Raw genomic sequence first — 15,880 nt, forward strand, 5'->3', positions numbered from 1 at the left:
AATTTAGGAGAAAACTTTGGTGAGGAGTAGGGCATTTCTTGTGATCTCCAGTATCAAGAAACAAAATTATACAGTGCAGAAACTGGACAACACCTTGACTAGCTGATCAACATTAACATAACCATGGAGGGCAAATGATATGGTATGCGTCTGTACTGGACGCTCTGAAGAGGACATCACATCACTCTCATGGAGTACCCCAGGTGGGAGCGCACAGCCAGACTCTAACAACAAGGAAACATTAGACAAACCCAAAATGAGGAGCGTTCTATTTTTTAAAAGGGGCGGGGGCAGGGATGACGGTACTCTTCAGAAATGTCATAAAAGACAAAGGCTGAGGAAACAACAATCCAGATGAGGGGAGGCTCAAGCAACGTAACTGCATGGAAGAGCTGATCCTGGCCCGGATACTGGAGCAGAGGGGAAACGCTACAAAGAAGGCTACAGCACACGGTACAACTGGAAGATGGACCTTACTAGATCAGTGTGAAACTCACTGAAGCCTGTTAACACTGTCCTTATCGAAAGAGCCTCTTCTTCGGAGATACACAAGTACTTAGCGGTAAAGCACACTGGGGGATGCTACCAAATTTCAAATGGTTCAGGAAAAAAAGCTGTGTCACTTGAAAGTAAATGATAAACACAGGCACTAACGATTAGCAAATATGGCTTAAGGTGATACGGGTATTTTCTATTTTTACTCTTGAGATTTTTCTGAAAGTGGGAAAGTATTTCTAAACAGTTAAAAAACGAGGGGCGCCTGGGTGGCACAGTGGTTAAGCGTCTGCCTTCGGCTCAGGGCGTGATCCCTGCGTTATGGGATCGAGCCCCACATCAGGCTCCTCCGCTATGAGCCTGCTTCTTCCTCTCCCACTCCCCCTGCTTGTGTTCCCTCTCTCACTGGCTGTCTCTATCTCTGTCGAACAGATAAATTTTTAAAATCTTAAAAAAATATATATATTCCTTTAAAAAAACAAAAAAACAAAAAAACCAAACCAAGGGGCTCTGGAACCCGGCTGCGTATCTATGCACCCTGGTCACCACACACTACCCTGTGTGACTGTGGACAAGTCTGACTCGGTTTCCTCATCTACGAAATGTGTGGGCTGTAAGGTTTTAATGAGCTAACATCCAGAAACTACGCAANTGTGATCTCCAGTATCAAGAAACAAAATTATACAGTGCAGAAACTGGACAACACCTTGACTAGCTGATCAACATTAACATAACCATGGAGGGCAAATGATATGGTATGCGTCTGTACTGGACGCTCTGAAGAGGACATCACATCACTCTCATGGAGTACCCCAGGTGGGAGCGCACAGCCAGACTCTAACAACAAGGAAACATTAGACAAACCCAAAATGAGGAGCGTTCTATTTTTTAAAAGGGGCGGGGGCAGGGATGACGGTACTCTTCAGAAATGTCATAAAAGACAAAGGCTGAGGAAACAACAATCCAGATGAGGGGAGGCTCAAGCAACGTAACTGCATGGAAGAGCTGATCCTGGCCCGGATACTGGAGCAGAGGGGAAACGCTACAAAGAAGGCTACAGCACACGGTACAACTGGAAGATGGACCTTACTAGATCAGTGTGAAACTCACTGAAGCCTGTTAACACTGTCCTTATCGAAAGAGCCTCTTCTTCGGAGATACACAAGTACTTAGCGGTAAAGCACACTGGGGGATGCTACCAAATTTCAAATGGTTCAGGAAAAAAAGCTGTGTCACTTGAAAGTAAATGATAAACACAGGCACTAACGATTAGCAAATATGGCTTAAGGTAATACGGGTATTTTCTATTTTTACTCTTGAGATTTTTCTGAAAGTGGGAAAGTATTTCTAAGCAGTTAAAAAACCAGGGGCGCCTGGGTGGCACAGTGGTTAAGCGTCTGCCTTCGGCTCAGGGCGTGATCCCTGCGTTATGGGATCGAGCCCCACATCAGGCTCCTCCGCTGAGCCTGCTTCTTCCTCTCCCACTCCCCCTGCTTGTGTTCCCTCTCTCACTGGCTGTCTCTATCTCTGTCGAACAGATAAATTTTTAAAATCTTAAAAAAATATATATATTCCTTTAAAAAAACAAAAAAACAAAAAAACCAAACCAAGGGGCTCTGGAACCCGGCTGCGTATCTATGCACCCTGGTCACCACACACTACCCTGTGTGACTGTGGACAAGTCTGACTCGGTTTCCTCATCTACGAAATGTGTGGGCTGTAAGGTTTTAATGAGCTAACATCCAGAAACTACGCAATACTGCACCCAAAACACAGGAGACCTAAATAGTCACGGACATGAACAGCCTTTATCCAAGAATGCAGTATGGCACGTCACACTAAGGACTGTCCAAACAATGTTGAAAAGGCTGATGCTGACTTTGCACAGAGACTGTTGGTGGACCCCAGCTGTTTGAAAGGTCTTTATTTCACCTTCTCTCTTGGGCACTTGCTTCTAGGTGGACAGCTACCATTCTCCAGCACAGGGAAGATACTGTTCCATCGTTCCGGTTTTATTCCTGTGACCGAGAAGCTAACTGCAGCTCTCTCATAGGTCGTCTTTTCTCTGGCTCCTTTAAGACCTGTCTGTCTTTAGTGTCCTGCAGTATTAACTAGTGTGCGTTGGTGTGGGTTTTTCTTTCATTTCTCCACCTCAGGATCCGTGAGCACGCTCATCTGTGTCTTTCATTGACTTTGAAAAACAAAGCACCGCTATCACCTCTTTGTCATTCCCCGACTCCTCCCTTCCCGACACCCAGCGAACTGAGATTAGACCTTCCACTGTACCCTGCATTCTCAGCTTTCCCCCTCCATCCCCTTGTCTGTCTGCTAAGTTACCTGTTCGTCTTCTAAATTCATTAACTCTCTGTTCAGCCACACCTAACTAGCCATTCGATCCATCTAAGGTGTTTAATTGTATGTTTCATTTCTACATATTTTAATTGAATCTTTAAAAAATATTCCCGATTTTTTGATAGTGGGTTTTCAAGTCTCTTCTACTGAAGCACTTTATATTCTGTATCTGATCATTCTAATAAAGGGTTATTTGGGTACACGTGCTCGTTTTTATTTCCACTCACACGTAGTGGTTTTAATTTTGGCACCTTCAGTTGGGATATATCTGTGGGAATCTGCAAGGACTTAGTTGATGATGTGTCCCTCTGGAAAGGATTTGTAATGGTTTCTACAAGTATCAAGCAAGCAAACAGGAACTTCTCTTATGAAGAGAGGGCTTTGGTTACAGATTTTCAGGGAAGCATTTTCTTCCTCACCCAGATTTCAGAGACAGACACATTTCAGTCACCTGTGAGTTATTTTCTACTACCTTTCTGGCTGAGGGTGTGCCCATCAAAAGTCTGCTTTACGGTAGAGACACCTCTAACTCCCTATCCCAACGCCTTAATATACAACTGTTAAACCCACACTTGTAGTTTTTATTAACTTTGGCTAACACTCTTTGAACGGCTGTGGCTTCACTGTCCACCTTCTACTCTGGGCTCCAGTTCCCTGTCCATTACACGCTTGCCTTCTTGGACAGGCCTATAAACCCTGTCACATTGTATCTGGCGTATCTAAGTGTTTCGGAGGAGGGACATTTTTCAGTTTATAGGGACACAGAGATTGAAGTCTTTGCTGACATCTTTTTTGGATGAGTGTTAGGGAATAAGCCCTGAGAATTAGACTACAACCTTTTATTCATACACACTTTCATCTTTGGTCCACGCACAGCTCACTTTTAAATTTTAATTTTTATTATTAATGCAACACGCATCCATAAACTCCCCATCTAACACAAAAACTAAGGCCCCTTCACTGTAACAAGCGTCTAACTACATGAGGCCCATGCCCCCATCTTCCTGCCCCTTCCAACCTGATGTGACTGTCATCTCAAATACATGTTCTTCATCCCCTTGTTTATTTTTTTTGACGTAATTATGGTATCTACCTGTAAATATTCGTTTTATTTTTAACTTTATAAAAAAGGGTTTCCTCCTATATGTAATCTTTGGAGACTTTATTTCCCTTAATGTTGTATCACCAGGATTCATCTACTTTGTTTCAAGTTGATAGCCTGTTTAGTTTGCTACATGATATTTCCATGTGAAGGTACTTTGCAGTTTATTCACAGACTCCCCCACCTCCAGGCATCCCAGTTGTTTGCAGGTTTTTGTGAATTCTGAGTATGGTGCTACAGAATTTCTTATATATGCCTCCTGTTACAAATGTTCAAGAGTATCTCTCTTACATATACACTCAGGAATGAAACTGCCAGATTATAGGACATAGGAATGTTCAAATTTAGACAAAGCCAAAGTAATCTCCTGTCCCAATTTATACTTCCACCAGCAATGAGGTTCTGCAGAGCCACATCCTAATCCTTAGAGCCTCAAACCAGCACACACGACAAAATACTCCCTGCCGTTTTACTACTTCCGTGTCATCAATGTCACACCGCCCTTCACTTATCTATTAGCCACAGAACCTCCTCCTCTGGGAAATGCCTGTTCAGGTCTTCCATTTTTCTTTGGGGGTTTTGTTACTGTTGTTTATAGCTTCTCCCAATTTTCAACTTGTCTTTTCACTTTCAGATGTCTTTTGATAAACAAAAGTTCTTAATTTTGATAGAGTCACGTTTATCAGCCTTCCTTTTATAACCAATGCTTTCTTTTTAAGAAAGATTTCCTTTCCCTAAAATCTCGATGATATATACCTTATTTTCTGGCAAGAGTTTGGCCATTTTATTTTTGACATTTAATCTCGAGTTTTTAAATACATGTTTTAAGTATGACTTAAATATATGCTTTTCCCCAAAGAGATATCTTTGTTTCATTTCCATTTCCAGTCCTTCTTTTCCCCACTGATCTGACACATTATCTCTACCAAATACCAAAGATCTAAACATGAGTGAGTCTGAGTCTCTATTCTATTCCACTGGCCAAAGTGTCTGCACACCATTAACACATTGTCTTATTTATCAGAGCTTCATAGTAAGTCTCCCTCACATCCTCAGAAATGTCCTGGCAACTTCAGATCCTTCCTCTTCCATACACATGTTTTTGAAACATCTTAATGTGTTACATTAAGAACCCTGCTGGAATTTATTAACAGTCTGAAACTACAGATCAATCTGGAGCAAACTGACCCATCTTTCTGGTACTAAGACTCTTATTTATGAACACAGGGTTTTTCCTTACTTATTTAGGTTCTCCTTCCTGTGTTAAGGTTTATGATTTTCCTGTAGAAGTTTCATATCTTTGTTATATTTATACCTAGGTATTTAATACTTTCTGAATCTGTAATAAATGGAAACTTATCTTTATTAATTTTTGGCTGGCTGTGTACAGAAATATCACTGATTTCTGTAAATACTTTAGTTACCTTGTTAAACACTTATTTCTCAAAACTTGTAGATTCTTCAGGGTTTCCCATGTAAATGATGTTATTGTTGCAAATTATGTCATTTTACTTCTTCCTTTCAAATTCTAATGCCTCTAATTTCTTTTTCTTATTTTTTTACTGCATTCACCAGAATCCCAACGTAATACTCCACAAAGAGTGGTGATAGTGGAGCACCTTGTCTATTTCTGATTTTAAAGGGAATGCTTCACTGAAAGTCAATTTGGGTAATGTTTCTTTTAGGTTTTGGTTTTTTTTTTTAAGATTTTTTAATTTCTTTACTTGACAGAGATAGAGACAGCCAGCGAGAGAGGGAACACAAGCAGGGGGAGTGGGAGAGGAAGAAGCAGGCTCATAGAGGAAGAGCCTGATGTGGGGCTCAACCCCATAACGCCGGGATCACGCCCTGAGCCGAAGGCAGCCGCTTAACCGCTGTGCCACCCAGGCGCCCCTCTTTTAGGTTTTTTATAAATACAACTCATCAGCTTATGGAATTCTCTTCCATTCCTAATTTGCTAAGCATTTTTAATATGAATGGCTGTCGAATTTTATCAAATGGTTTTTTCTGCATCCAATGAAACATGAGTTTTTTAACTTGTAAGGTAAAATTCTATTTATAGATTTTCTAATATTTTAAAATTTTTGCATATCAATGACCACAATTTACCCTTAATGTGTTACGTGTCTTGTTTTTGTTATTATGTCTTATTATTTATGTTTTTTTTTTAAGTTTTTTTTTTAAGGGTTTTTTTTTTTTTTTTAAGATTTTTTTTATTTATTCGACAGGGATAGAGATAGCCAGTGAGAGAGAGAACACAAGCAGGGGGAGTAGGAGAGGAAGAAGCAGGCTCATAGCGGAGGGAGCCTGATGTGGCTCGATCCCATAACACCGGGATCACGCCCTGAGCTGAAGGCAGACGCTTAACCGCTGTGCCACCCAGGCGCCCCTTATTATTTATGTTTTTATGCTATTATGCTTTTGTTATTTATGTCTTGTTACTGGTTTCACAGAATAAATTTAAGAGTATTCTTTTTCTGGAAGGACACATTAAAATCAGAATAATCTATTTTGAATAATCACCTCATTAATTTTGAGGCTTTCTTCTTTTCCATAATTACTTAAAGTTATAAATTCCTCTGAAAGCACCTCTTTTGCTACATCCTACAATTTTTTCATGCAGCATCTTCATTACGATTCAGTTCTGGGTACTCTTAAGTCCTGATGATTTCTTTTTTAGCATGAGTTAATTTCAAAATGTGGAAACTCATTTACCTTCTCATTGACTTCTATCTAAATTGTGTTAGGATCAGAGATCATGGTAGCCCTTGAAACGTGTTCAAACATTGATCATGGCTTGGTATGTGATCACTTTTGTCATGTTCAACGTATATTTGAAAAAATGGTTAGATGCCCAGTTCACATATATGTTCATTAGGTTACGTCTGTAACTACCTCATATACATATTGCCTTCCTTGCTAGGGTCTTTACGGGTCTACTGATTCAATATCGACGAGGACACGAAAATCTTACAATAAGGAGTCTACTATCCCTTCTTGTAGTTCTTCTACCAGTAACTGCATCATTTATTTGAGCCTATTTTAACCAGCATATTACTTGTTTAAAAATGCTATACGGTCTTGATGAACTGAACTTTTTATTATGGAGTAACCTTATCCATCCCTACCCAAATGTCTATTTTATTTGATATTACAATAGCTTCACCGCTCTGTTTAGGTCAGTATTTGCCTATTAGTTGTTTTTCCATCTCTACATCAATCTTTTTGCACCCTATGTTTTAAGTGTTTCTCTTAGAAACAGAAGCTATGTGGATTTTATTTCTTTTGTAATCCCATCTTTGTCTTTTAACTGACAAATTCAGCCCACTTATATTAAATATGGGTATCTTTAAACCTGTTTATATGTATGAACTTTTTCTATTTCTTTTCAAGCATTTTCTGAAAAAGTTCATTATTTAATTCACTACCTAGCTCTGCTCTTAACCAGATCCATACTCTTGCATTTTCGTCTCCTTGCCTGCCAACCTCATCATGTTGATACCACCTAATCCAAGTATTACTGATATATTCACTTTCCTTGAACTTAGTTGTTGTTGTTTTTAAATAATATACTTTACCACAGTATTCAATCAACTTGATACATTCCTGACAACATCTTCTGAATAATTCTCTCAAGGACTTCATTAGGCAGCCTAACACCAGCAGCTCAGGACTCACAACAACTGGTCACTTAAAGGACATTGCAGACTTAGTCACCAAGCCTGTGAGGGCTTGGCTCAGATCCTGGGAGCCTGGCTGGACCCGCTTCCTCTATTGCTGTGCAGCTGTAAAAGGCCAGGCCCAGAGGGCACCTGGCTGTACTTTCTGTCCACTTTCTTTCACAGGCAGGGGTCTCACCTTTATGTTGAGCACAGGCCTTGACCTGGAGCACACCTGGAATTCCTGTTATCCTGACAAACTATCCCTGACTACCTACAGCCACCCAGGCCTATAGGTTTCCACCATTTATCACTTTGTGTTTCTGCTCCATTTCTGCTCCACAGAAACATTTACCTTTGGAGGGGTGTGATTATACATTTTTAATAGTTAAAAATTTTAAACAAAATATACACCCAAACCCTCTATTATAGCCATCTACATGTGCAAAAAATATATCCTTTCATTGCCTACCACTCATACTCACCATTTCATTGGGATGGACCAAAAACAAATAGATGCCTGGATGTTTGTCAAAAACCTGAAAGGAGCAATTAGCTTGTTCCATCCGACAAAGTGCTTCAACACATAATTCATCTAAATAGAAAAAATAAGACAGTAAATGTAAGACATAAATCTTATCAGCTTATCAAGAGTCCCTAAATCTGGCTCCTCTGGTTGTTCTCTAAGTAAATAAAGTTGCTCTTTTTTTTTTTTTTTAAATGAGGCATTAAAAATGCTGATCACATAACAATATTTACCTATCTGAAAGACTAATCTAGTGTGATTGATCATGGTCTGTTCCTATAAACTACCCTGACTTTACTGGCATACACAGTTTTTCTTACATTTGGGCATTATTATATCCATAGGGTATCTTCTTAGAAGTGTAGCTAGAAGTCCAGTTCCATCAGCATTTTACATTTTGATCCACATGGACTTTATCTGGTACTAGTGATAAAGTGAGCTTTCCCCACAAATGGCTATTTTTTCCTACTCTCATTTATTGAATAATCCACTCATTCCACTGGTTTGAAAAGCTACCATCATCAAACAAGCTTCCAAATATGGTTGGTTCATCTCCGGACTCGATGCTGTTCCACAAGTCTATCCATACTTGCACTGTTCAGATTCCTGTTACTTGATGGAAATCTCTATCCTACTCTTTCAGAAGTGTCCTGAATAGACTCCTACATTTACCCTACCTAATGAATCGACTTTCTCAAACTTCAAAGAATATTGTTAGTGATGGAGGACAGCTTTGGGAAAGAGTGATAACAACAGGAAAAGCATGAAGGAAGCGCCTGGGTATTGATGGTTTGTTTCTCGATGTAGGCGCTGGCTACATAGGTGTGTTTGGCTGGTGAAAAATGATCATTTATGTGCTTTTCCTGGATAGAGTATCCATTAATAAATGCTTGAAAACTGACTTGTTAGAATTTTAAAACCTAAGTATTTAGAACTTATTTAGAAAGAATTGATGTATCTAACTAAATCTTTAGATCTACTTTTCAGTTTACTGAAAATACAGAGGATAAAAAAGTTAAATAACATCACAAGGAAGCTATCTAAAAAATCCAGAAAAGTGCATTGTACATTATTCTACAAGGTAACTATATGGTCTCAGTAAGTCAAGGTTACGGCAAAAAAAAAAAAAAAAAAAGTGTGTATGTGTACAAGTTGACTGGGATTCAAAGAGATGTACAAAATATGAACTAAGGCAATATATGATTGGATATGAATCCTGACTGGATTCTTATTTAAACAAACCAACCAAGATCCTCAATTTGCAACTACTGGGAAAATGTGAATATGGACTAGATACTAGACAGCTTAGAGATATTATTATTCGGGGGAAAAAAAGGTATTGCTATTTTGTTAGACAGATCATAAAAATGTCTTCACTTTTATGAGATTCATATTAAGAAATGCAAATATAAATGACCCAAATCCAGGCAGCCATAATACGCCATGCCATGGTAATTAGTGCAAATTACTACAGACCAGAAGTTTTCAACCATGGACAGTTTTGCCTCTTCCCCCACCCGCCCGCCCCCTCAATGTCCAGGGGACATCTGGCAATATATGGGGACAGTCTGGTTGTCAGGGGTAGCGGAAAGAGCGGAGTGCTACTGGCATCTAGTGGACAGAGGCCAGGGTTGCTGCTCAACCCCTACAACGGACAGCACAGCCCCCACAGTTAGAAGTGTCCAGTCTACAACATCAGTATGCCAACGCTGAGAAATCTGCTATAGAGAAAATACAAGAACGAAAATTAACTGAAGGACAGATGAGTACACGTGTGATAAAGCAAATACAGCAAGATGTCAGCAGCTGTAGAATGCACACGATGCGTATATGGTGTTCACCGTATCGCTCACTCTTCTGTATGTTTGGAAACTTCCATACTAAAATGTTGGGAGAAAGTATAAAGTATCCTAATTACATGTTTAACAACAGATTTTCAATACAGATAAAACTAAGCTTTTACAATTCTTAAAAAGACTGATAAAACTTGTAGAACGCCCATGATACTCACTAACACGCTCATGTAAAAGCAGGTAAGGATATTTCAGTATTTCAAGAAGAGGAACTCGCAGCTTATTTTCAAAGTCTTGGCCAGTAAAGTCAAACAGCTGTGCCTCTCCATTGTTGTCTACTATATATAATTCATCATCATCTCCAATTTCTGCCTTCATGGATTTTTCAAAGTGATTTATGAGACGTAAGGTTTCTAATTCCCATAAAACCTACAGAAAAAGAAAAATGGGTAGTATGCTTTATATCTTATTACCAACAAAACACTGGATGTCATGATCTTTTTAGAAAGCTTTCTAAGTATAAAAATACAGAAACTTAAAGTAGTAGTAGATATCGCATTAGACTTGAAGAAAACACTAAATAAGACTACTTTCACGATATATAGTACATACAACATGAGATGTGTAAACACTGTCCTTGCAGAGTTTTGCTATAAATATTTCAACATCCCTTATCAAACTCTTAAAAAGGGAATGATGGGGCGCCTGGCTCAGTTGGTTACGCCTCCAGCTCTTGATCTCAGGGTCCTGAGTTTAAGCCCTGCATTGGACTCCATGTCCCCTCCCCCAAAGAAGGGGGCGGGGATGAGAAGTTAGAGCTTCTCTGTCAAAGGCATGACCAGGCCTTCTCTGTATTCACTTCCATGGTCCAGCCGTAGGTACCCACCTTAAAACATCAGCTTTAGCATAAAGGCAATGGTTAGCTTTGTAACTAGGAAACTTTGTAAATGCAAAGGTTTTCTCAACAGATTCATAACTAATCAGCCTCTCCTCCTTTCTATATATCTGTACATACCTCGACAGTCTGATTGTGTTTTTCATGTAATAAACCAAAAATTCAAAGCCACGTATTTAAAATCATGTTTCATTTTGTGACCAGCAAATACACCTGCCCTTAGAAGTTTATACCATCAGGGTGCCTGGGTGGTTCAGCCGTTAAGCACCTGCCTTCGGCTCAGGTCACAATCCCAGGGTCCTGGGATCGAGCCCCGCATCGGGCTCCCTGCTCTGTGGGAAGCCTGCTTCTCCCTCTCCCACTGCCCTTGCTTGTGTTCCCTCTCTCGCTGTCTCTCTCTCTCAAATAAATAAAAGCTTAAAAGTTTATACCATCTACCCATTAAAAAATGAAAAGAAAAAAAATCAACCAATAAAATAACCCAAGCCACTCAGTTACATGAATCTAACACTGTCAAATATACAGACTTAAAAAACAGAAACTGAAAACAGACTCCAAATGTCATTTCATACAATTGTTTTATATCACGATGACTAAAAGTGAGGAATCCTAAAATTCTGCTTAAGGTTTCAATTCAATTCCATCCGTCAATCCTGTTTCCTGAATGCTTCCAAAAGAGTTCGGGTTTCTCCTCTCCCTTGTTATCAAAAGCTCTGAAAAGTACTGTCCATCAAGTGTAAATTACCTCATGCAAGAACGGCAGATCATCCCTTGCTTTGTGGTATTCGGCCACACACTCTAAGCAGTAGCAGAGGTCTTCATCAGCTGTCTGAAATTCACTGGAGTGACTCTTGGATGCATAGCGCTTAAGGAAGTCAACGGTGGAAACGCCACCTGGCGTACACCAGGAACATGTGCTCATTCTGCACCTGCATCGGGAAAAGGCAACATCTAAAGACTAAAGAAAAATAACAACACTTCAAAGCCTCTTCTGTGTGACACTCGTCTCCGACTTAAAACGTGCCTCCACCACATCGAGAAGGTTCTGCCGGCCAGCTTATCAATTACTAACTAAACTCAAATCTGAGCCCACTCTTAAAAACTTTATCTCTGACACATAAAAAAGACGGTGAAACGAAAGCACTCTGTTAGTAAAAACATCATGCAATACATAATTGTACTATAGAGAAAGCTCAAAACTGTTAGTATTAATGGAAAATTACAGAGACAAAAACTTATCAATGCCTTCAAAGTACAGATTTTGCAGTGTTCTAGTGACGTACTGGAGCCACGCCAAAAGTTCAGGGAACCTTTACGTTCCTAGAAGTCATTTTTCCAGAAATCCGTGGAAACATAAAAATCCGTAAGTATTTAACAAAACTCAAGAGAACTTTCTCTGGTATAGTAGATACAGATGCAAAAATCCACACACATTGTGTATGAACTGCTGCCCATGACCCACTGTAAGCTGTCATCGCTACAAATGTCCATAGCCTATCACTACTAAGTTTGATACTTAGGATTTTTGACTGTCTCCAACTTTTTGTTTGTATAATACCATCAGATCGTCTACCACCCGAACTCACATGAAAGGGTTTCCAAATCCTAACAGTCTCAAAAAGAGCAAAGTAACAGGAAAGTACCAGGGAAACAAGAAGAAATCCCAAGAACCAAATGTGTCAAAGGTTTGAATAAAGATACACAAATGAGGCGGGTTTATCAGAACTACAGAGGGCACAGAACTGAGTGGACTAGCAAATGGGATGGAAGCCAAAATCCAAAGAGATCTCCAATTCCAATGAGGTGTAATAAAAATAAAATGCTATATTTTTATCCCTAACTAAATGCATATAAAGGTAAATACAAAGCTCACCATCAGCAAACAGTGTATTATGCCTAACAAAAATGCAAGGTGAACCTGGAAATATCATAAAGTACTCAAAATATAAAAGGATGTGGGCATGTCAAAGGAACATTGGAGCCAACCTGAAAGAGTTGTGGATGGCCAGAGCTGAAACACTCTGATCAACAAAATAAACAATGTAACTGTGGATTATTACCAAGTCTAGATACACCTGAGTCCACAGGGATATAAATGACTGCATGAATAAGCAAAGGTGAGAGACCAACCTTCCTTACAGAATTCCAAACAATACATATAGCTACTCTCTGTTCCAAGAAGTGGAGCTTAATCCCACCCCACCTTGAGTGTGGGCTGGACTTGCTGACTCACCGCCAGCCAAAGAAGAGAGTATAGAAAGGGAGATACTGTAACGTTACAGTGGAGACATCTGGCAAACACAAACTTAACCAAGTAATCAAGGCTCACCTCACGGGAATTTGATAACCCCTCACCTAATGTCCTGAGGAAGGAACTTCAACACCGTAGGGTGCTTCTCCAAAACCCATAACCCCAGTCTACTCATGAGAAAAACATCAGACAAATCCAAAGTGACAATTATCTACACAGCTATCAGCCAGTTGGCAACAACGAAGAAAACCATACCCAAGAAGAACCAAGTGTTCTTTCATATGAAAATGATGATTTGTTGGGAATTGGGCCAGAAAAATACCCAACAAGCCTGATCTTCAGAAATCTGACCTTAAAATAACTATCCAACGAATGGAAAACAAGTTACAAACCTAACTGTATAAACTGTACACTAACAACTAACTCCATTTCATAACTGGATGGACCTAACCCAGGCATTCTCATCAGGGGTGATACCATCCTCAAGGAGATGAAAATTGGTGAGGGGGACACAAAAAAGTCCTACCTTTTTTAATGTGTAAAGCACAGATATGCATAAAGTACATAAAGAGATATATAATGTATTGTTTTGGTGGTTTAAAATTCATGGGAAATCCACAGGAAAGAAATACCTAAAACGTTTCCTTTCAGGGAGGGAGAAAGGACAATAAAAGGTTAAGAAACATGACCAAGTCACTAAATATTTGGATACAAACACCCGGCAGTGTGATATTTTCGAATGCATTATCATCCTAAAACTCAAGAGTGCAAAATCTCTGCTAACAGAAAGTCAATGACATCTTGACAGAAATTGTATTTCACAGCTGAGGTTTTTTTGGCACAATGCCAATTCCTAAAATGAGCTGATTTTTTAAAAATTCCTTATTTTCTTCCTACATCATTGATTAAAGAATTATATAGAAATACATAAGCAAAATCAAATACATACATTTGTCTTGTGAATTTTAAAAATTAATTTATTAAAGTACTAATTGTATGCTTTCTTCATGCTTCTGAAAAGAACTTAGGGTGACTTTCAACATTAAAGCTGAAAAGGACGTATAAAAAGGGGCAGTTAAAAAGCACACCAAAAAGGACATTAAAAAGGAAAAATCAAAACTCATGTAGAAGAAAATTTCCCTAAGTCCTAAATTAGGAGCTTCTTGAAAAGCAGAGCAAAAAAAATAATGTGAGTCCTCACTTGAAAAATAAAATCCTGGGGCACCTGGGTGGCACAGCTGTTAAGCGTCTGCCTTCGGCTCAGGGCGTGATCCCGGCGTTGTGGGATCCAGCCCCACATCAGGCTCCTCTGTTATGAGCCTGCTTCTTCCTCTCCCACTCCCCCTGCTTGTGTTCCCTCTCTCGATGGCTGTCTCTATCTCTGTCGAATAAATAAATAAAATCTTTGAAAAAAAAATATGAAAAATAAAATCCTCACTTGAAAAATAAAAAAAAGTATGCTAGTTCAGCTGGAGAATCCTACTCTTTCCTGATTCTAATTCAATTACATTGTACTGATGCCCAGCCCATGCAAGTGCGCAGCAAACTAGGGAACACCAACTAACATAACGGATATTATGGGTTTGCAGAATATAAAATTATTTTATTCAAAGAAGAGTTTCTTACACGTAAAAGGCCAAAATCGTAATACTAGGAAGTTAAAAGTCCGCAGAAGCTGTTTCTTCCGGTGATCTAATTCAAAGCAGGGAGTGAACTGAGAAGATCTAAGATCTAAGAATAGAAAGTGAAACTCCTTGGAGATTCACAACATCGTCAGTTGTGTCAAGCAGGATTCGTGCAATGAGAACTTTGAAAAAATTAAGGATCTACAGTACAAATAAACTGGTGTACCTTTAAAATAACTAACACTTAACAAAACTTTCTATTAAGAAAATTAAGGAGTCTTTTTATTTCACTCACTCAAAGAGCTAGCCTACTTCCATACCCCAGACAGCAGGACTAAATTTTCTTGCTTGTCATAGAACAGATGAGTGCCTGGACTCAGAAAATAGGGCTACAGAGCATGTCAACAACAGAAAGTGTTTCCATGACTCCTCTCAAAAGGCTATAAATGGGTGGTTATGTCCCCAAATCTAAAATCATCACGGGCCTGACAGTTAAGCCCAAAAAAATCTAAACAAGTTATATAATGTAATTTTTCTTTAAAGGGAAAATTACAGGTAGATGACCAAAAATCCTGTAAGTTTTTGCACAACTCGGTTCTTCTGAAAGTCAGTTTTGTTCATTTCATCACATTTTAACTGCCTGGAACCATTACAGAGCCACAGATGGTGGTGTCCAGGGGACACTCAAACTGCACAACAGATGTAAGAGCTGCCCTCTGAGCATCAGGAAGAGAGCTGATTCGTCAGTGATATACGATGCCTCACCCAAGGTATGGACCGACTTTCCAAACACTTGCCCTGGGGATATCATTTCTCAGTATTAGCTGGCCAGAAACTTCAAATAGCAGTCACTTCCCTCTACCTTTTTCAGCTAAACTTCTTAAAAAAGTGGTCTAGATTCACTTCCTCAACTCCTAGGCAATCTGGCTTCTACCCTTACATTTCACTGCGTGACTTCCGAAAGTCCCTAATAATCTGTCTTACCAAATCCCAGAGTTCTTTACTTGCCTCCTCTGAAGCATACGGCAATGCTGACCATGCATTCTTTAGCTAAGACAACACACCATTCTCCTTTCATTTCCTCCACCTCATCATCTTCACAATCACCTTTTCCTTTTTTCTCCCTCTCAATATCAGAGTTTCCAGAGGCTTGCCTCAGGACTCCTCACTGACATCCTCTTT

At 39.4% G+C, this 15,880-nt stretch overlaps 1 protein-coding gene across 1 annotated transcript in view; it reads right to left on the bottom strand.

Moving 5' to 3' along the window:
* The window catches only part of SETX (senataxin), an 89,463-nt gene that overhangs the window by 71,333 nt on the left and 2,250 nt on the right, over positions 1-15,880 (bottom strand). Inside the window, exons 3-5 of the mRNA XM_034663747.1 lie at positions 11,568-11,751; positions 10,146-10,356; positions 8,094-8,203 (exon numbers count right to left, since the gene is read on the bottom strand). Of these exons, the coding sequence (XP_034519638.1) occupies positions 8,094-8,203; positions 10,146-10,356; positions 11,568-11,744 (498 nt within the window). The 5' untranslated portion in view covers positions 11,745-11,751. The remainder of the gene's footprint in view (positions 1-8,093; positions 8,204-10,145; positions 10,357-11,567; positions 11,752-15,880) is intronic.

This window comes from Ailuropoda melanoleuca, chromosome 7 (genome assembly GCF_002007445.2).
Source record: "Ailuropoda melanoleuca isolate Jingjing chromosome 7, ASM200744v2, whole genome shotgun sequence".
Classification (NCBI taxonomy): domain Eukaryota; kingdom Metazoa; phylum Chordata; class Mammalia; order Carnivora; family Ursidae; genus Ailuropoda; species Ailuropoda melanoleuca.